This window comes from Bradysia coprophila (genome assembly GCF_014529535.1).
Source record: "Bradysia coprophila strain Holo2 chromosome X unlocalized genomic scaffold, BU_Bcop_v1 contig_130, whole genome shotgun sequence".
Classification (NCBI taxonomy): Eukaryota; Metazoa; Arthropoda; class Insecta; order Diptera; family Sciaridae; genus Bradysia; species Bradysia coprophila.
Genome location: NW_023503296.1, coordinates 467,053 through 482,533, shown reverse-complemented (window position 1 = coordinate 482,533; position 15,481 = coordinate 467,053). Strand labels below are relative to the sequence as shown.

Genomic DNA, 15,481 nt, shown 5'->3' with positions numbered 1-15,481 from the left:
GGATTAAACAAAAAAAAAACGGCCTGACGTGTACAACATAAAATGAATGTAAAACGAAATTTAAAAAAAAATATTTCCAAATAAGTCTTCCAATTTAATCACGACTTGCTGGTGGTTCAAGAAGCACCTAATATTGGTAAATTTATTCACAGAAATTTACTAAAATTTACTGAAATTTGGTGAATTAAGGTGTATTTAGGCTAATTTCGGTTTTGGTGAATAAATTTACCAATAATAGGCCCTGCCAAAGTACAAATTCTCAACGATAGAATGAGACCGATGTAATAACGTATTTTCGCGTCATTCAGTGTAATTTTAAAATTCGTTTTCGTTCAAAAATTTACAAACAAAAATATTTTCGTTTGAAACATGAAACCCAGAAAATACTAAAAATCAAAATTTTAAATCATTTTCCGTAGATTATGTTTTACCAAATTAAAACTGCTTCTGCTGGCAATTGAGATCAAGGCCACCGAAGAAGGATCAGACAGCAAAATATCGATAAATCCACGTGGTGCCAAAATTCAAGCCAACACTCAAGGCTTTTTCATTGCTCAGAGTGCGGACGAAGTGAAACGGTCTGACCGATCTGCCGATCGTTCGCAAACGAATGTATTCATTGAATTATTTTGCACATTTTCAGGGCCTGGTTTTACTGTAAAGCATGCCACGATGACATTAAGGATGAAACACTCATCAAGAAGTGTAAATGTAAAAACTGTGAGTTTAACTTTCTTTTTACATTAACCTCTTTCTTAATTAACCTGAAATATATATTAATCAAAAACTGACTTTAAGACGTTCGAAAGAGTTATTCAACTGATGATAATAATATGGATGAACATGATGTTCTCATTTTGAAAGGCATCTCTGTTCAGCCCAAACAATATATCAGTGTCAATTCTTTCTAATTTGACTAACATAATCAAATGACTAATCATCGGTTGTTTATGAGTACTAATCGTAAAGAAAAAAGATAAATTTCTACTACGAATAAAACGCTAAATTGACTATATTTACCAAATAAATCGTATAACTAACCGGATATACCAAACAAAAACCAATCAAAAATGCATTAGAAGCATTAAATTAACTAGTTAATAAGATAAGAATTCGTCCTGTGAGAATTTAAACTTAAAAAAGAGAAAAAAACATTTACACTGCAAAGCAAATAAATTTAAAACAAAAAAAAATCTTTTTTCAAAACTTTTTATTATTACAAATGGTTTTTTTCACATAAAAAAACAAAACAAATTAATTTATGTAACAATTCTAATCTAAAAAATATTTTTCGGGGGGTCACCTTTATCCAAAAACAGTAACTGCTCAACCGAGGAACAAATTTGGTGACTTAGGTAAAAACCAATTGATACCTTCGAAAGCAAAACTAAAAAATAAATAAATTGTAGAATTAACAATATCCTTCTGTTTGATGAAAAGTTTTTTTTATCATTTTTCGTTGACATTTTTTTCTTCATTTTGTTTTTGATATACTCGTATAATCTTACTTAATTACAGAATACTCTTTCATTTTCCTTTCGTTTTATTTTCTGAGATTAAGTTTTGAATTTTTTTCTTAATATTTAACTTAATGCATCCCACTTTGATAAAAAGCATTTTTTTCCCATTATGTTCCAATCTTGCCAATATGTAAAATTACGTTTTTCTTTTCGATTTTGTTTAGTGAAATTACGGTGTATTTTAAAATATAAATTATACCAAATTTTTGAGAAAAAGACATAATTTTCAAACTATATTATAATCACTACCGACCCACCATAATCAAGAGTTTCGTTACTTTTATTTTTTAATTGTTCGTTTACTAACATAATCTCGTAGTTCTTTGACCATAATAGAAAATTGAAATTTTTTTTGTATTTAATGATATCCCCAAGCCTATTTTAATTCACTAAAAAAACGAAATTGAGAATCGAAATTCTTTTTTGCATTAGTGTCTGCATTGATGGATGTTTTCACATTAAAATTTTTGTACATACTACAAGGATTTACTTTCTATGAACATTGCTTCAGTTTTTAGTTTGTAAATATTTTTGGTTTTAACGAATTTTCTTCTAATGGTGACATTGATCCTAGTTTTCTTTTGTTATTTGTTTTTCAAATTTCATTCGCCACATTTTGACTCACGATTTTGGTTTTAACTATTTTGTTTACAAGCTGGTTTGAAATTCGTTTATGCATTCAGATGTATGCGGCTCTGTACATTATACTTGAAAGTAATATGCCCGTTATATAGCCCAATGTGTCGGCGAGTTAGTGATTTTTGAAATTTAGCCCTCCAAAACTAACCCAATACCAATAAATAAAATTAAATTTTAGTGACTAAACGTTATTAACCGAACTAAACGTTATTTACTATAAAAATAGAACAATTTACTATCAAAGTTTGATTGTCCGAGGCTGTTATTCCTTAGCGGTTTTAAGAATAATGACAATTGTATCTGTCCACGATTTAAAAATTAAAATTGTGGGACTAAGCTCTTAATCCTAATTTTAATATAAAAAATCCTATAAACATGAAGTTCGTTATAAAAAAGCTTCTATCACCCAAACTGAATATCTTCAACCTTAAAATATCTAGAAAATATAGCTTGGCTGTGAAAGTAAGAAAGAGTTCTGTCGGACACGTTACTTTTGTTGATGATCTTTTTCATATTTTGTTCCGTTTTTTTATTTTCATTTATTCAAACTCTATAAACTCTAAAGCTGCAATCGCAGTCAAACAAAAAGCATTCCGTTTAGCCTCCGTTACTTGACAGATCGTTTTTGACAATAGGAAAAAGACGTGGTTTACATAAACGAAGAAAAAAACGGAATGCTTTTTTTTGACTGCGTGGGGACTTTAAGACACCAAGTCAACAAGGAAACATTGAATCCGTATCGTTCAAGGTATTACTAATTTCATATTCAATCACGGACATATTCGAAAATTCTCCTAACGATTTCTGTTCGTACGTACTGATGCCTCGTCTGATACATTTAATTTGCGAGTTTGAAAAAAAAACCTTGCTTGGCTTAAAACGGCCGACTATGTTTCAAATTATTTTTTTGCTCGTCACAAAATTAAGACCATGTCGTGTCGTTCGTTATCGATTTTTATATCTGGCTTGAATTCGAATATTTTATAAATCCGCTCCGATCTCATTCCTAAATCTCAAGCTTAGTTTATATTATTGGACTATATCCAAGAAAAATGAAAAAAAAAATTGTCTTGCTTAAATCAAAAAACAAATATTTTAAAACGCATCGTAACGCCTATGTTCATCTGATTTTTATTCTTACAAAGAAGAAAGCGGGGAACAAAAATCTTTCGCCTTAAATTTGATAAATCCTCTATCATATACTTTTTATGCATAAATCATACGACCTGCATTTGTATATTTTATAATTGAAGAGTGTTACATTGTTTTTGGTTTTTGTTTTCGGGATACTTAAACATTTATCATATGAAATATGAATTATATGAATATGAATATCAACAAATACAATGCTATGTGCAAGGTGGACGGTTCATATTTATATATCCATATTTATCACACGTTTTATATCCTATTCACAATCGCAATCCAATATAAATATTTTCCGTTGGTTTTCTTTTTGAAATAATGTTTTTTTCTGCAGTTTATTTCATTTTTCTTTTCTTTTCTTTTTGAAAATGGTGTTATGTGGCTTTGAATATACATTATATACAGTATAATATACAGTTATACAATGAATGTTAAATGCAAATATTCGAAAGAAAATTTGTTTTTTGCTTTTGTTTCTCTTTCGATAATATTAACTACACTCCGACAGTAAAGTTAATTCTCAGATTTGCATCGGTCCATTTGATTAACTGTATATGATAATCTTTTATATAAATATATATATAGCTTTACATTTTTAAAACGATATTCACACATGCCCCTGAATTTAATAACTTGCACCGATTTTGTTCCCTACCCTCAATATATTATTATATAAATATATATATATTCAATCAACAAACGTATAGCATGAGTTTTCAAATTCATTAAATTCATGGATATATTCAACATATATAAACTCCTCAGAATAAAAAATAAAAACATCATGAACGGAACACAAAAAACGACTATATTTTTTACACAAATATACAAAATAGAACTGAAACAAATAGAAAATTTTTTGATTTAGTTTTTAACAATAAAACGAAGAATTGTTGACATTGACTTAGAGTTAATAGTAATTTTTAAAATTCAAGTTAATAAAAAAGAAATTGAATTAAGCTGGTCAATAATTCGTATCTCTCTGCCATTCATACGTATATTTATCATAATGATATGTTTTTTTTTTGCCATCAAGGGCTCTCGCTGAATTCGCAAAGAAAAGTTTATTTTATTTATATGTCTGCTACTAACAAAATATTTTTGTATGATTTTCCTTTTGGCCTGGGATGTATGTATGTGACTCAATTTCAGCTTTTACTATGAATTTTTTTCGTTCCTTCAAATTGTTTGTGGAAAAGTTAAATGAACGTCATCAGTCTTTATCAGCTTAAATATTTGTATATACAGAAAATTTTATTCATTTTAATTGTAATGTTAACAATTAACGTTTAAGGTTAAGTCGAATAATTATTTTCAGATATACATTCAAATCGTGTGTCTCATGTGGTTTATAAACTACTGCTTTGCCTACGTAAAAAATCACACTTTCTATATATATGAATATATCTACACTGCTCCTCTCCGTTTCACTGATTTCTCTCATTTCATAAGCTACTTCAAATGGCAAAGAGAAATCGAGAAGTCTATCAGATCAACTTCGATACGAAATTGGGATTTTTTACATGTGTGAAACAGTACTGGCGGTTACAATTGTATGTTTGATCTGATCATTCCAAAAATAATTGATTTCTAGTTCATATTGCAAATTCAACATAAATTTGCATATAATTTGAAGCCAGTAAAATCTCTAGTTGATTTAGCCAAATCGTATCACCGCACGTCGAACTATATATATCTAATAAAGTAAATATTTATTCGACTTTATAACATAACACAATGTGAAATAGCTGAAAGGAAGTAATGATTGAAAAACAATTAATTGTAATAAATCAACGTTAAAAAAGTTATTATCAATATAATGGAAGAGAAAAGCCCAAGGTTAAACAGCTCAATGGAAAGAGTTATCAATTCGTCGCTGATGATCATTACCGGCTCCAACACGTCTAGTCATAACAAAATGATTTAATGGTTTATGATGATAGCTCATTGTACAAAGAAGAAAAAATGTGTCTAACACACGCATGGAAGAAAACAAAATCCTTCACAATGTCGATTTTATAATTCAAATATTTTGCGCTCAGCGATTTTTTCATACAAATAACAATGTGGACGAATTCATGGTCCACAAACTATATAGCACACGAGAATTATGATGGATTTGATTTTATCTAACGTTTTTGCATTTTTGAAGCCTCTATCGTAGAAAACTGTGAAAAATAAATGAAAGTTTTTTTTTAGTTTGTAACTTTAACGTGAACATGACGGCGATGTTTGATGAATTTCTTGGTTGTTGGATGATTTTTCTGACTGCTAATTAATTAATCAAATTTATTTTAAAGACAACCTCATGCCCACCAATCCTCAAACGACAGGAAATTCTTTTCGTGGAGATGACACTTGCTTTTCTCATACTCCGATGAGCTGTTTCTTATCGTCGGAGGTTCAGAAAAAGACAAAACAAAGCGTTACCTTAAAGTATACCAGCCACTGTGCATCGCTTATATTCTTCATCGCTGATACTAGATGACTAGCCGTATATGAAAAGGTGTCAAAACAATTTGCTCAAATTTTCACCTTTTAATGATGCTGATTCTGCGTCATGATATACATACATGGAAATGCTACATGGTTTGAGGCTATCATTGAAATAAATGACACGAACAGTTATTTTAATTTAATAAATCCGTTTTACATCTAAACATTTAACGATTATAATGATGGAAGTACGAACGCAAAGGTTAGAAATTCGATAGAATGATTTCAAAAATGTTTGGTCCTATGTTTGATAAGTGAAATGGTGAATAACAATGATGTCGAACCATGCCTGGATATGATGTCAAGATACCTGTGTACTGCACCGTTACAACTTAATTTTCATTTTTTTTTTTGTTAAGAGCACTCACTCCTTGGTAAATTTTTAGCCTACATTTGTGCGCAAAAATATTCGTTTTTCGATGATTTCTCTGAACCAAAATATTTTTTTGAAAAGGTAAAACCATTAAAGCATGCAAAATTGTGTTACTTTTAAAGGAAAAATTGGTTTGTGGTTGATGACGTTCCCACTTGGAGGAACATTTGCAAACCCAAGTGGGTAAAGTTATGACTCACAAACCAATTTTTCCTTTAAAAGTAACACATTTTTGTATGCTTTAATGGTTTCCTTTTCAAAATAAGATTTTGTTTCAAAGAAATCATCGAAAACCGAATATTTTTGAGCACAAATGTAGGCTAAAAATTTGCTAAGGAGTGAGCGCTCTTAATACGAAAATTCTGTTTTTCTGTTTCTGTTTATATTTCTCATTTCTTTTTCTTAAAAATCAATTTCTGTTGCCATAAATGTTTCGGAAATATATTTTAAAATTTAATTTTGTCTTCGTGGTCAATAAAATTTTAATTTTTTAACTTATTTTTTTTTGCACCACCAAATAAGTTTCGTTTATGTTCACCGTAATCTTTGTTTTATTTATTTGTTTTTCCATCTAAAATCAATTATTTGCGACTTTCAGATGTGGGCATGATTATGATGCAGACGGGAATGGTAAAACAAGGTCTTAATTCAATCTGTCACACTTATCTCGACGGTACGGTTTAAAACAAAACTATTTTTAACATAAATAATACGCCAATGTTTTTTACTTTTCTTTTTCTTTTAATTTTTTCTTCTTTTTTTATTTATGTAATTGTAATAATTATGTTTTGTTTAAAACATCCCTTAAAAATTAAAAACCTTAATTTTCCATTAAAACCGAATAAAAAAAATCAGAAATGCTAAAAAAAACCGAATCAGTAAGTCGATGTGATAAAATATTGTTGAACATTAAATGGACGATGATTCGCAACTGGTGTGTAAATACTGAAACCATTTTTTTCAGTATTTGTTCCCCGGTTTACTAATGCGAATCATTAAGTTTAATGTGCAAGCTTACAATTAATTGAAAAAACTGTTTATCTACACTCCAAAAATTATTTAGCAAAAATCAATTTTTTTCCTTTCTTTTATTTTACAAAAAAAAACATTAAATCAATTTGCATAAATCAAATATCTTAGTATTGCTCAGCTACGATTTATTATATTTTGTATATTGCGGCCTTAGCGCGCTAATTGAATCAAATTAAGTTCGAGTAATTATTATACTTTTTTCATATTCTCCTGATCGACGTCAAGAACATTAAATCCTTAAAAAAAACCAAACAAATAAAAACCAAAATTTAAAGAGGCTTTGAAAATGTGGACAAAAAAATATTAATGCGTTGCTTAAATGCTTTAGCAGTGTTTTACAAATAATCAGGGACAATAATCAATTGCTATTATATTTTATATCAGCAAAAGACACCACGCTTTAATTGTTGTTATACTTAAAAATATTTAATGATAACTTTAACATGAAATTTATAAACTATTCTTATTGCTAACAAGGTAACATAATTATTCGTAACAAACGGCTAAAATGATCCCTTAAGTTTAAACAAATTAAAAAACTTGTGCTAAACGTTAAAGCTCGTACTCAGTATAATAATATCGAAAGACTTTTGAATGGAGGACCGTCTATCACACTAAAACTGTCAATATTTGACCGTCCGAGTGATCTAGTCAATTTGGATGAAAAAATATACAATCTAGGCAACATAGGTCCAAACTTAGTCATAACAAAAAAAGATGCATAAAAAAATGATCTCCGAATTAGAAAAGAAGGTCAATGAAGAATGTCTACGTAATTATCCGTAATTTAGAATGTTACATCATATTGTGCTGCTGTAAATCATCCCATTATTATTACTCTTTTTTGTATTGTTTTAATCACACAGTGGCCACCTTCAGGAAAGGCGTCCGAGCCGTTCAAATGGTAGGACGTGCAAGTACGTATTGTATTATATTTTCTTTTTTATTTTTGAAAATAACTCTACTCATCTAACAGAAATAAAAAATCAACACAAAGAAACAAAAAAAATAATAATTTTGAATTGGATGTCGTGTGTGTATTTTTATGTGTAAATGTTTATTCTTTGATTTCGAATTAGTTTTATTTTTGTTTTTATTTTTTGGTAAAAAATTAAATTGATATTTTCATTTCTTTTATCACCGAATTGGTTGTAGTTTATTTATTGACTTTTGGAAACATCATTTAATATTTTTCGATGTCGGATTGTGCAGTTGTTTGGAAATGTAATTCAATTTAGTAAAAAAACAGAATGTTTTATTGGAACTGTTCCAAAAAAAAAAATTGATAAACTAAACATAAGACATGAAATAATTTCACTCGTCTATGCTGCATTCGCCATCTCAAAAATCAAAACTTCATCATCTGAAAGTGCTAAATATTTAAATACTTCGTGAATTCGAACTAAGAAAATGAGTCACAACGACGCACTTCAAGCAAAAGTGATCGTAGTGGTCAGCAGTAATTTACAGTTGTGTGACACACTGTCCAGTTGCAGTACCTTACTTAGGGCACGACTTATGCTTGAAGTGCGTTGGTCACAAAAACACAGTTTGGCAAATAAACAGACACAATCATTTTATGCTAACAATGTTCTATGTACTTTGAAGATATCATCGAAGCGTTATGTTCGGATTAAAACCCTTTTACGTGCTTTTGATTTCCCTAGGGTCGAAAATGGTTTATTACATTACTAGAGAAAACAAGAGAATTGGTTTAGGAAATCACAGCAAGTGAAATCAACTACGAAACTCACCTCGGACAAACTTCACACGAAAACTCGACTTTCCAATTTTGTATCTCTTGTTATGTGAATTAGACTTCCATGATTGAATTGAATAAGTTCAACTAAGTTCAAGTAAAATATATATCTACGATGTCCACACTTTGTTTCTACCGTTCCTCTAACATTTAAGGAAAAAGTAATCACAAGGTCTGGGTCAAAGTACGTCAGAATTGTTTTGGATTTTTAATTTTTCAAACAACCTTAACAAGAAAGTCCTTTTTTCAATTATAATGTTGACTTCTTCTTTAGTGCTGACGTTATTAATGGATTGCCCTCAATTGCCTTTTTCTATCAAACCGAATTTTCCTTGTAATACTTCACTTACCCGAAAAATATGAAATTTTATATGAAAATAATTTGAGCCCGTGTCTAAGCGTAATATCGGGAAAATACAATGATAACTTCATTAAGTATAATATTAAACCTAAATAAAAAAGGTTACCAATAAATTCGAGAAATTTCCAGAATTTGAATTTCTTGAAAATAGGCTTGACACACGAACATTTCTGAAATAATAGAGTTTCAGAGAGAAAAAATCTGAGAGAAATTAAATACGTCTTTTGACGTTTTGCATTAATATGCAGTTCAAAAATACCATTTCTCATCAGGCCATAACTCCATTGCTTGATACAATTCTATAAGAACACCATATCAATTTGCACACGAACAATTATAGCGAATCATAATCGGAATGAAATTCCAATTCATCGCTATCCTTGCAGACTCGTGGCGGTCTGTGGTTGAACCACCACAAAAGCCAAAACTTTATTTCTGAAAAATATGTTAAATATGCCCATGTATGTAACTTTAAATGCAGCTAAATCAGTGACATTATGGTTCTGTCTTTTTATAATTTATTGACTGATCCGCCTAATCCTTCGAAATGAAATTGATGTTTTTAAAATTGAACTAAATTAGGAAAGAATACATATACATATAGAAATGGATTAAATTATTTTGTATTTGTAACCAATTGTATATTGTACATAATGTGAAATCGTAAAACAAATTAAGTGTGATAACCGAAAAAATTTTTAATGAAAAGTGTCGATAGTGTATGCAAAAAACGACAATATTTTAGGAAAATGTTTTTTCTTCGTTTAGATTCTAAATAATTTACAAATGTGTTGACATTTTATTGGTGTTTCTGTCTAACATTGAACAATATTATCACATAAAACTTTGAAAAAACCTAATAATTTTGTGGAACAAATTTTTAGTTTTCTTTTCATACTTAAACTGAACATTTGCGATGCACGTTTTCGTATTTCCAATATTCGTGTTCTAATACTAAATGTTGCTACTGTCTGTAAATCTCTAAATCGTAATGCAGCACAAAAACACGATTTTATCGATGCAATCCGATCGATTTCGTGTTTTCAATCATATTTTTCCTTTTACAATTCAACTGTGGACGTAAGAATTTTGAAAGGCGAGAGGATTTGCATCGATGCAATATGATTTTATAGCAATAATGATAGTTCACTGATGTCACTGGTCAACTTTAAAAGAAAAAAGAGAACATTGCTGGATCATTATGACAAATTTTTCGCTAATTCTTACAGATGCGAATAGTTAGATTTGTTGTTATAAGGAACATGCAACGCAATACGTCAGACATAAGATTTTGTTTTACAAATGAGCCATTTTTGTTTTATTCAGATACCACCTTATCTTATCACAATCAAAGTTCTCGGAAAAAGTTTCGAATTCGTCTTTGATCGAAAACCTTTCAGCAAATACTTCAAAATTTGTAAAAACGAAGTATTGGGGTTTCAAATGCTACTTTAAGTTTGTTCAAAGGTCTAAAAGTTTAATTCAGAGTCCTTTGCAGTAAAGTGTTTCTGGAAAATTGTATTGTAATTTGAACTCACTTGCCTTTCGAGTTAAATCCACAAAATATTTGTTCTTTAGAAACGGCAAATTCGTTAAATCTGTCCCTTCATTTATGTAAGCTATTTGTGCTAGATTCAAAATCTACTACTTCAATATTTTTATCATACTTTTCGCTATATAAGGTAACCCCTGCCAGAACAAATCGCTTATTCTTCACGTCGGGATCGATAGCAGATGAGTAGTTTCTTCAGGCGTGTTAGCATGTCTTGTAAACTTGATTTGAACTGAGGTGCATTTTAGTGATACTAAGAATCAAGTTCAACATGTTTAAGTTCAGTTTTACTTGAAGCGGGTCGCTTTTCGAATCTGATTTAGTATGCACCTGACTCAGTTTGAAACCTGAAAAACCAAATTCATCTGACCGGGTTTTCCGAAAAATCCTTTTTTCAGGTTTACTAAAGAGAAATCTGAGCCTGACATGGAAACGTTCATGTTTTCAACTCCAGGTTTCTAGGATTACTATTTTATTCAAGCATTTTTAATTAATTCGATCTGCAAAGCAAGTACTTTACAATTAGAATTATTATTGATATTACCCAATAAATAGAACAAATTTGAGGTAGTAGAACCATCAAGATTAATTTTTTTTATTTGAAACTCAATACACTTTTCCTCAATTTACGGAACATTTTTTTCTGTTATTAAGATAATTCTCCTTATTTCAAGATCGTATTTAACTATCTCATAATCATATTTTTCTTTACCCCCTGAATCTCTCATTCTTTCGGTAATTTCATTGGGTCAATATTTTATGCTGGATAGATGATGACTACTCAATTTCAAGTAAGTTTGTAAAAAAAAATAAAGAAAAAGTTAATAAACTGTTGCTCATAATAGATAGTTAAATATCTACTTCATCGTGTTAAATTAGTACAATCTGACCAACGATTATTGTTACCAAAAAAAAATGAGAAAAAATCACGTTTACAAAAAAAATGATCAGAAATGATAAATTGAAATCAAATTGAGCAATAAAGCGATAAGAATTATGAAATATATTTAGACGGATAATGCAAATTAAATGAAATTAAAAATCTCAATGTATTTTATTTATAAGTTTTAATAAATTACACTCCACACACACAAAATAAAAAAAATCAATCACGTGGATTTCACAGCACACGAACAAACAAATTGACACACAAAATGATAACCATGTAGTAAAGAGAAAAAAAAAAAACAAATAAATTCATTCACATAAAATCACACCGAAATAAGTAAAACACTGTCTATTAAAAAAAACATAAAAAATTGCATCTTGTCTGTTCTACAATATTCTTTTGTCTGGCAGTTGCATGTATATTTTGCTTAAAATTAAATTTGCAAACTTGCTTTTGTCGGCTTCTTCACAACATTTGCTTGGCATAATTATTATTTAACCAGAATGCGCATAATGCTTCCAAGTATTTCTGCTCCTAATATCTAATTTGCAATTTGAAAATCCTTTGCATGATGTGCATAAAATAGTGATTTGTTACTTGTGTATTGCCCTATAGTTAGTGTACATAATATATATATATATAAATGATATGCAAATGATGAGTTTTGTAAATAAAAATCATGCCCTTCGTAGTTTGACTTGCCTATTGACTATTCTTTTTCTGCAATTATTTTAATTTCTTCAATTAAGTTAGGACACTAGATAAGCGAATTAGTTGAACAATTATTATCTTCACCAATTTACCTTTTCTGTTGATTTTTGATTTTCTTTCTTTTCATTTTTGAAGTAGTAAAAAGAAATCTTTTGATCAAATTGCTTCTTGGTTAAATACAATTTAAAAAAAAAAGCAAAACAAGAAACGGCACCGTGCCAATCTAAAGAGTGGATCGGTTTTCTGAGAAATATTATGCCATTTTTCAGATGATCATCATCCGGCCCCTACATTTACGCCACCTGAACTACCGAAAAGGGTACATGTGCGCGGAATAACTGCCGGTAAATTTAGATTTTGTTTTGGATTCATTTCACGTTTTTTATTTAGAAGTTTTCTTTTTATTATTATTTTCCAATCACATTCAGCTTAATGGAATTTAAAATTGTGTCCCTATGAGGATACGATTTAAATTTATCATTCAAATTTCATTTCATTAAATCATTTTTCTAAAAAAAATTGAACAAAAAGAAATTATTTTTTTAATTTTTTAAAGTATTTGTTTGTGCTGTGTTCAACATTTACAATACATTTACGATAAACTTAAAACTGTTTACCTTCCGTATACGTATAATCAAACGCCCAATTAGTGTCGATCTATAAACTTAGGATTCACTTCTTCTCGCGGATATGTATCAGCTATTCCGTCCCAATATGCGATGTTAATATCAATTCTCGTTTTGTTGGATAAGTATTGGAAATGAAAATAATTACGACCCAATCTAAAAGCAGCTAGGTGAACATCAGCTTGATTAAAAAACCTCTATCACAAAGTCTTAAAAGAGCAATGGCGAAACCAACCACCAATTATAATAACTGTTGCTTGTCGATTTCAGCTGGCAACGTTTAGGAACGTGTATTCAGAAAATAGCGGCATATTGTGTCCTTCTAATCGTTGTCCATCACCCCTAAAGGTTCTGTTAGAAAGTATTTTATAATGTTCACTGATGCTTTTGACCAAATCAATAGTGGGTAGACTGTGGACGTTTGGTGAAGGTTCATTATTCATCGGTGGAAATAGGCGTAGGGCACACGGGAAGCAATTGTATTCAAACCTTATTTACTTATAAATACGATTTTGTGTCATGTTAAAGTTTTTCTTTTCTTATCCTTTTTATGTTTTTTGTTTTTGTTTTTCTACTAAGATACCAATAAAATATGAAGTGCATGTCTTCAGTATAAATAAACTTACTTTACTAATCATGTACCATCATCTACAAAAAAAAAAAGAAATGTTTAACTAATTTAACTTGAGTGCATCATCAGTATACACATTTTGGTATTCCGTATAATTTTGTTATTTTGATTTTGTTTTTCATAATATCGATGTATTTCAATACTAAAACCGTTAATTAACTTAGTTTAATCTTATAAATAAATCAGTGGTATATACCATTTTAGTTGATTAATATTTTATCATTATTACCATTATAATGTTCAATTTACTAGAATTTGTTGTACATAAAAACATTTCAAACACCGCAGTTTGCATTACACCCATTCAGTAATTATTTATTTAATCACAGTTAAAACACCGTAAAAATACGACTAGTCTCATCTTGCACACAATTAAACATGCGGTGGACTCTCTCCGTAACAAAACTCCAGATAATAAAAATAACATTGACGTTAAAATGGCAGGCCCATAACCTGTAGAAATTTATAACGAATTTTGAATATTACCTGGAATGTACGTTATAAAGAGAATCCCCTCCCAAAATCATATCGATCATCATTTCTGGTCATAACTGCAATCAATAAATAGATGGAATTAAATTAAATTTCATTTACAGGCGATATCACTCGTGACAGAGAGGATATTAATTGTAAGTATTGTGAATCGTCGTCATCCCGATTTGAAAAAAATCACATTTTACCAAACAAAATTTTGTAAAAATTTAGTAATCAATCGAAATCGACGAACAAATGGAGGTTTATCGGGATCAACACTACAAATGAATAATACTCAGCAAGCAAATTCTCATAATATGAATTCAATAAAACAAGTTAACAAAGTCAAACCAAATGTAAATAGACAACCACCTGAAAGTGCTGTATCGCCATCAACGTATAATAGGTCAGTAGTCAATTCATTTGAATAGTAATTAATCATATTGTGATACACTCTTTTTGATACGAATAATCAATAAAATCTAACATAAAATTTATAAATATAAAAAAAAATTGTCCAAATGGAAAACTAAATCGACGCTTTCAAGAGCTGTTTCATGCAATTAATGCTTTCATTAATTTATTTTATTGTGAAATTTTTGCCATGTTTTTATGTATTATACTTTACAGCAAACGTGTACTTTGCAAATATTTTCAAATTTTTATAACATCAATCTGCTGGAACTTTCTTTAATATATAATACCCTTTCAACACTTACTATTCGTTTCCCGTATATATTTTGGATTAAACGAAGTAGATGTTCAACCAGGAAAATGTAAAATAGTTTCAAAACTCCAACTTTACCGTACAGAAATTCAGTTCGACATTTTGTTGTTTCTGTAAAACAAAATAAACTGTACGTTGATCCGTTGCAGTAGAAAAATGGAATATATCGACAAAATTATCCAATTTCCATCCTGTCATCGTTGTGACATGGAAAGACTTACTTTTCACATGAACGCACACATAAATTCAAATGAGATTTAAGACCGGATAAAGAATATTTTCCAGTTGTTTTACTGTCTTCGTTAAGTACATGTGTGTGTATCTTTGAGAAGTGTCTCTTTGGAAACGATGAGCAAAAGTATTTGGTGAATCGAATTTTCGAGCACATTCTTTGTGAAAGACACACCTCGAATTAACCTCGATAGATCAATAGAAAATCGTGTCTTTTACTTGAATTTTGTCTCAATTTAAAATTCGTTTTCCCGATTTAAGGTCTAGAGGTAGACAGCCTGGTAGATATGTTGCAGAATATTTTTCATTTCAAA

The 15,481-nt window shown here is 29.6% G+C and overlaps 1 protein-coding gene across 47 annotated transcripts in view; it reads left to right on the top strand.

Moving 5' to 3' along the window:
* LOC119067844 (calcium-activated potassium channel slowpoke) overlaps positions 1–15,481 on the top strand; it is a 62,464-nt gene that overhangs the window by 43,305 nt on the left and 3,678 nt on the right. For 9 of the 47 annotated variants that reach the window (XM_037171027.1, XM_037171028.1, XM_037171033.1 and 6 more), the window contains exons 14-22: positions 420–578; positions 644–720; positions 1,320–1,355; positions 6,773–6,847; positions 8,073–8,123; positions 11,649–11,669; positions 12,748–12,822; positions 14,332–14,364; positions 14,441–14,615. In XM_037171027.1, the coding sequence (XP_037026922.1) occupies positions 420–578; positions 644–720; positions 1,320–1,355; positions 6,773–6,847; positions 8,073–8,123; positions 11,649–11,669; positions 12,748–12,822; positions 14,332–14,364; positions 14,441–14,615 (702 nt within the window). The remainder of the gene's footprint in view (positions 1–419; positions 579–643; positions 721–1,319; positions 1,356–6,772; positions 6,848–8,072; positions 8,124–11,648; positions 11,670–12,747; positions 12,823–14,331; positions 14,365–14,440; positions 14,616–15,481) is intronic. The other 38 variants (XM_037171063.1, XM_037171069.1, XM_037171071.1 and 35 more) reach the window with 16 other exon arrangements.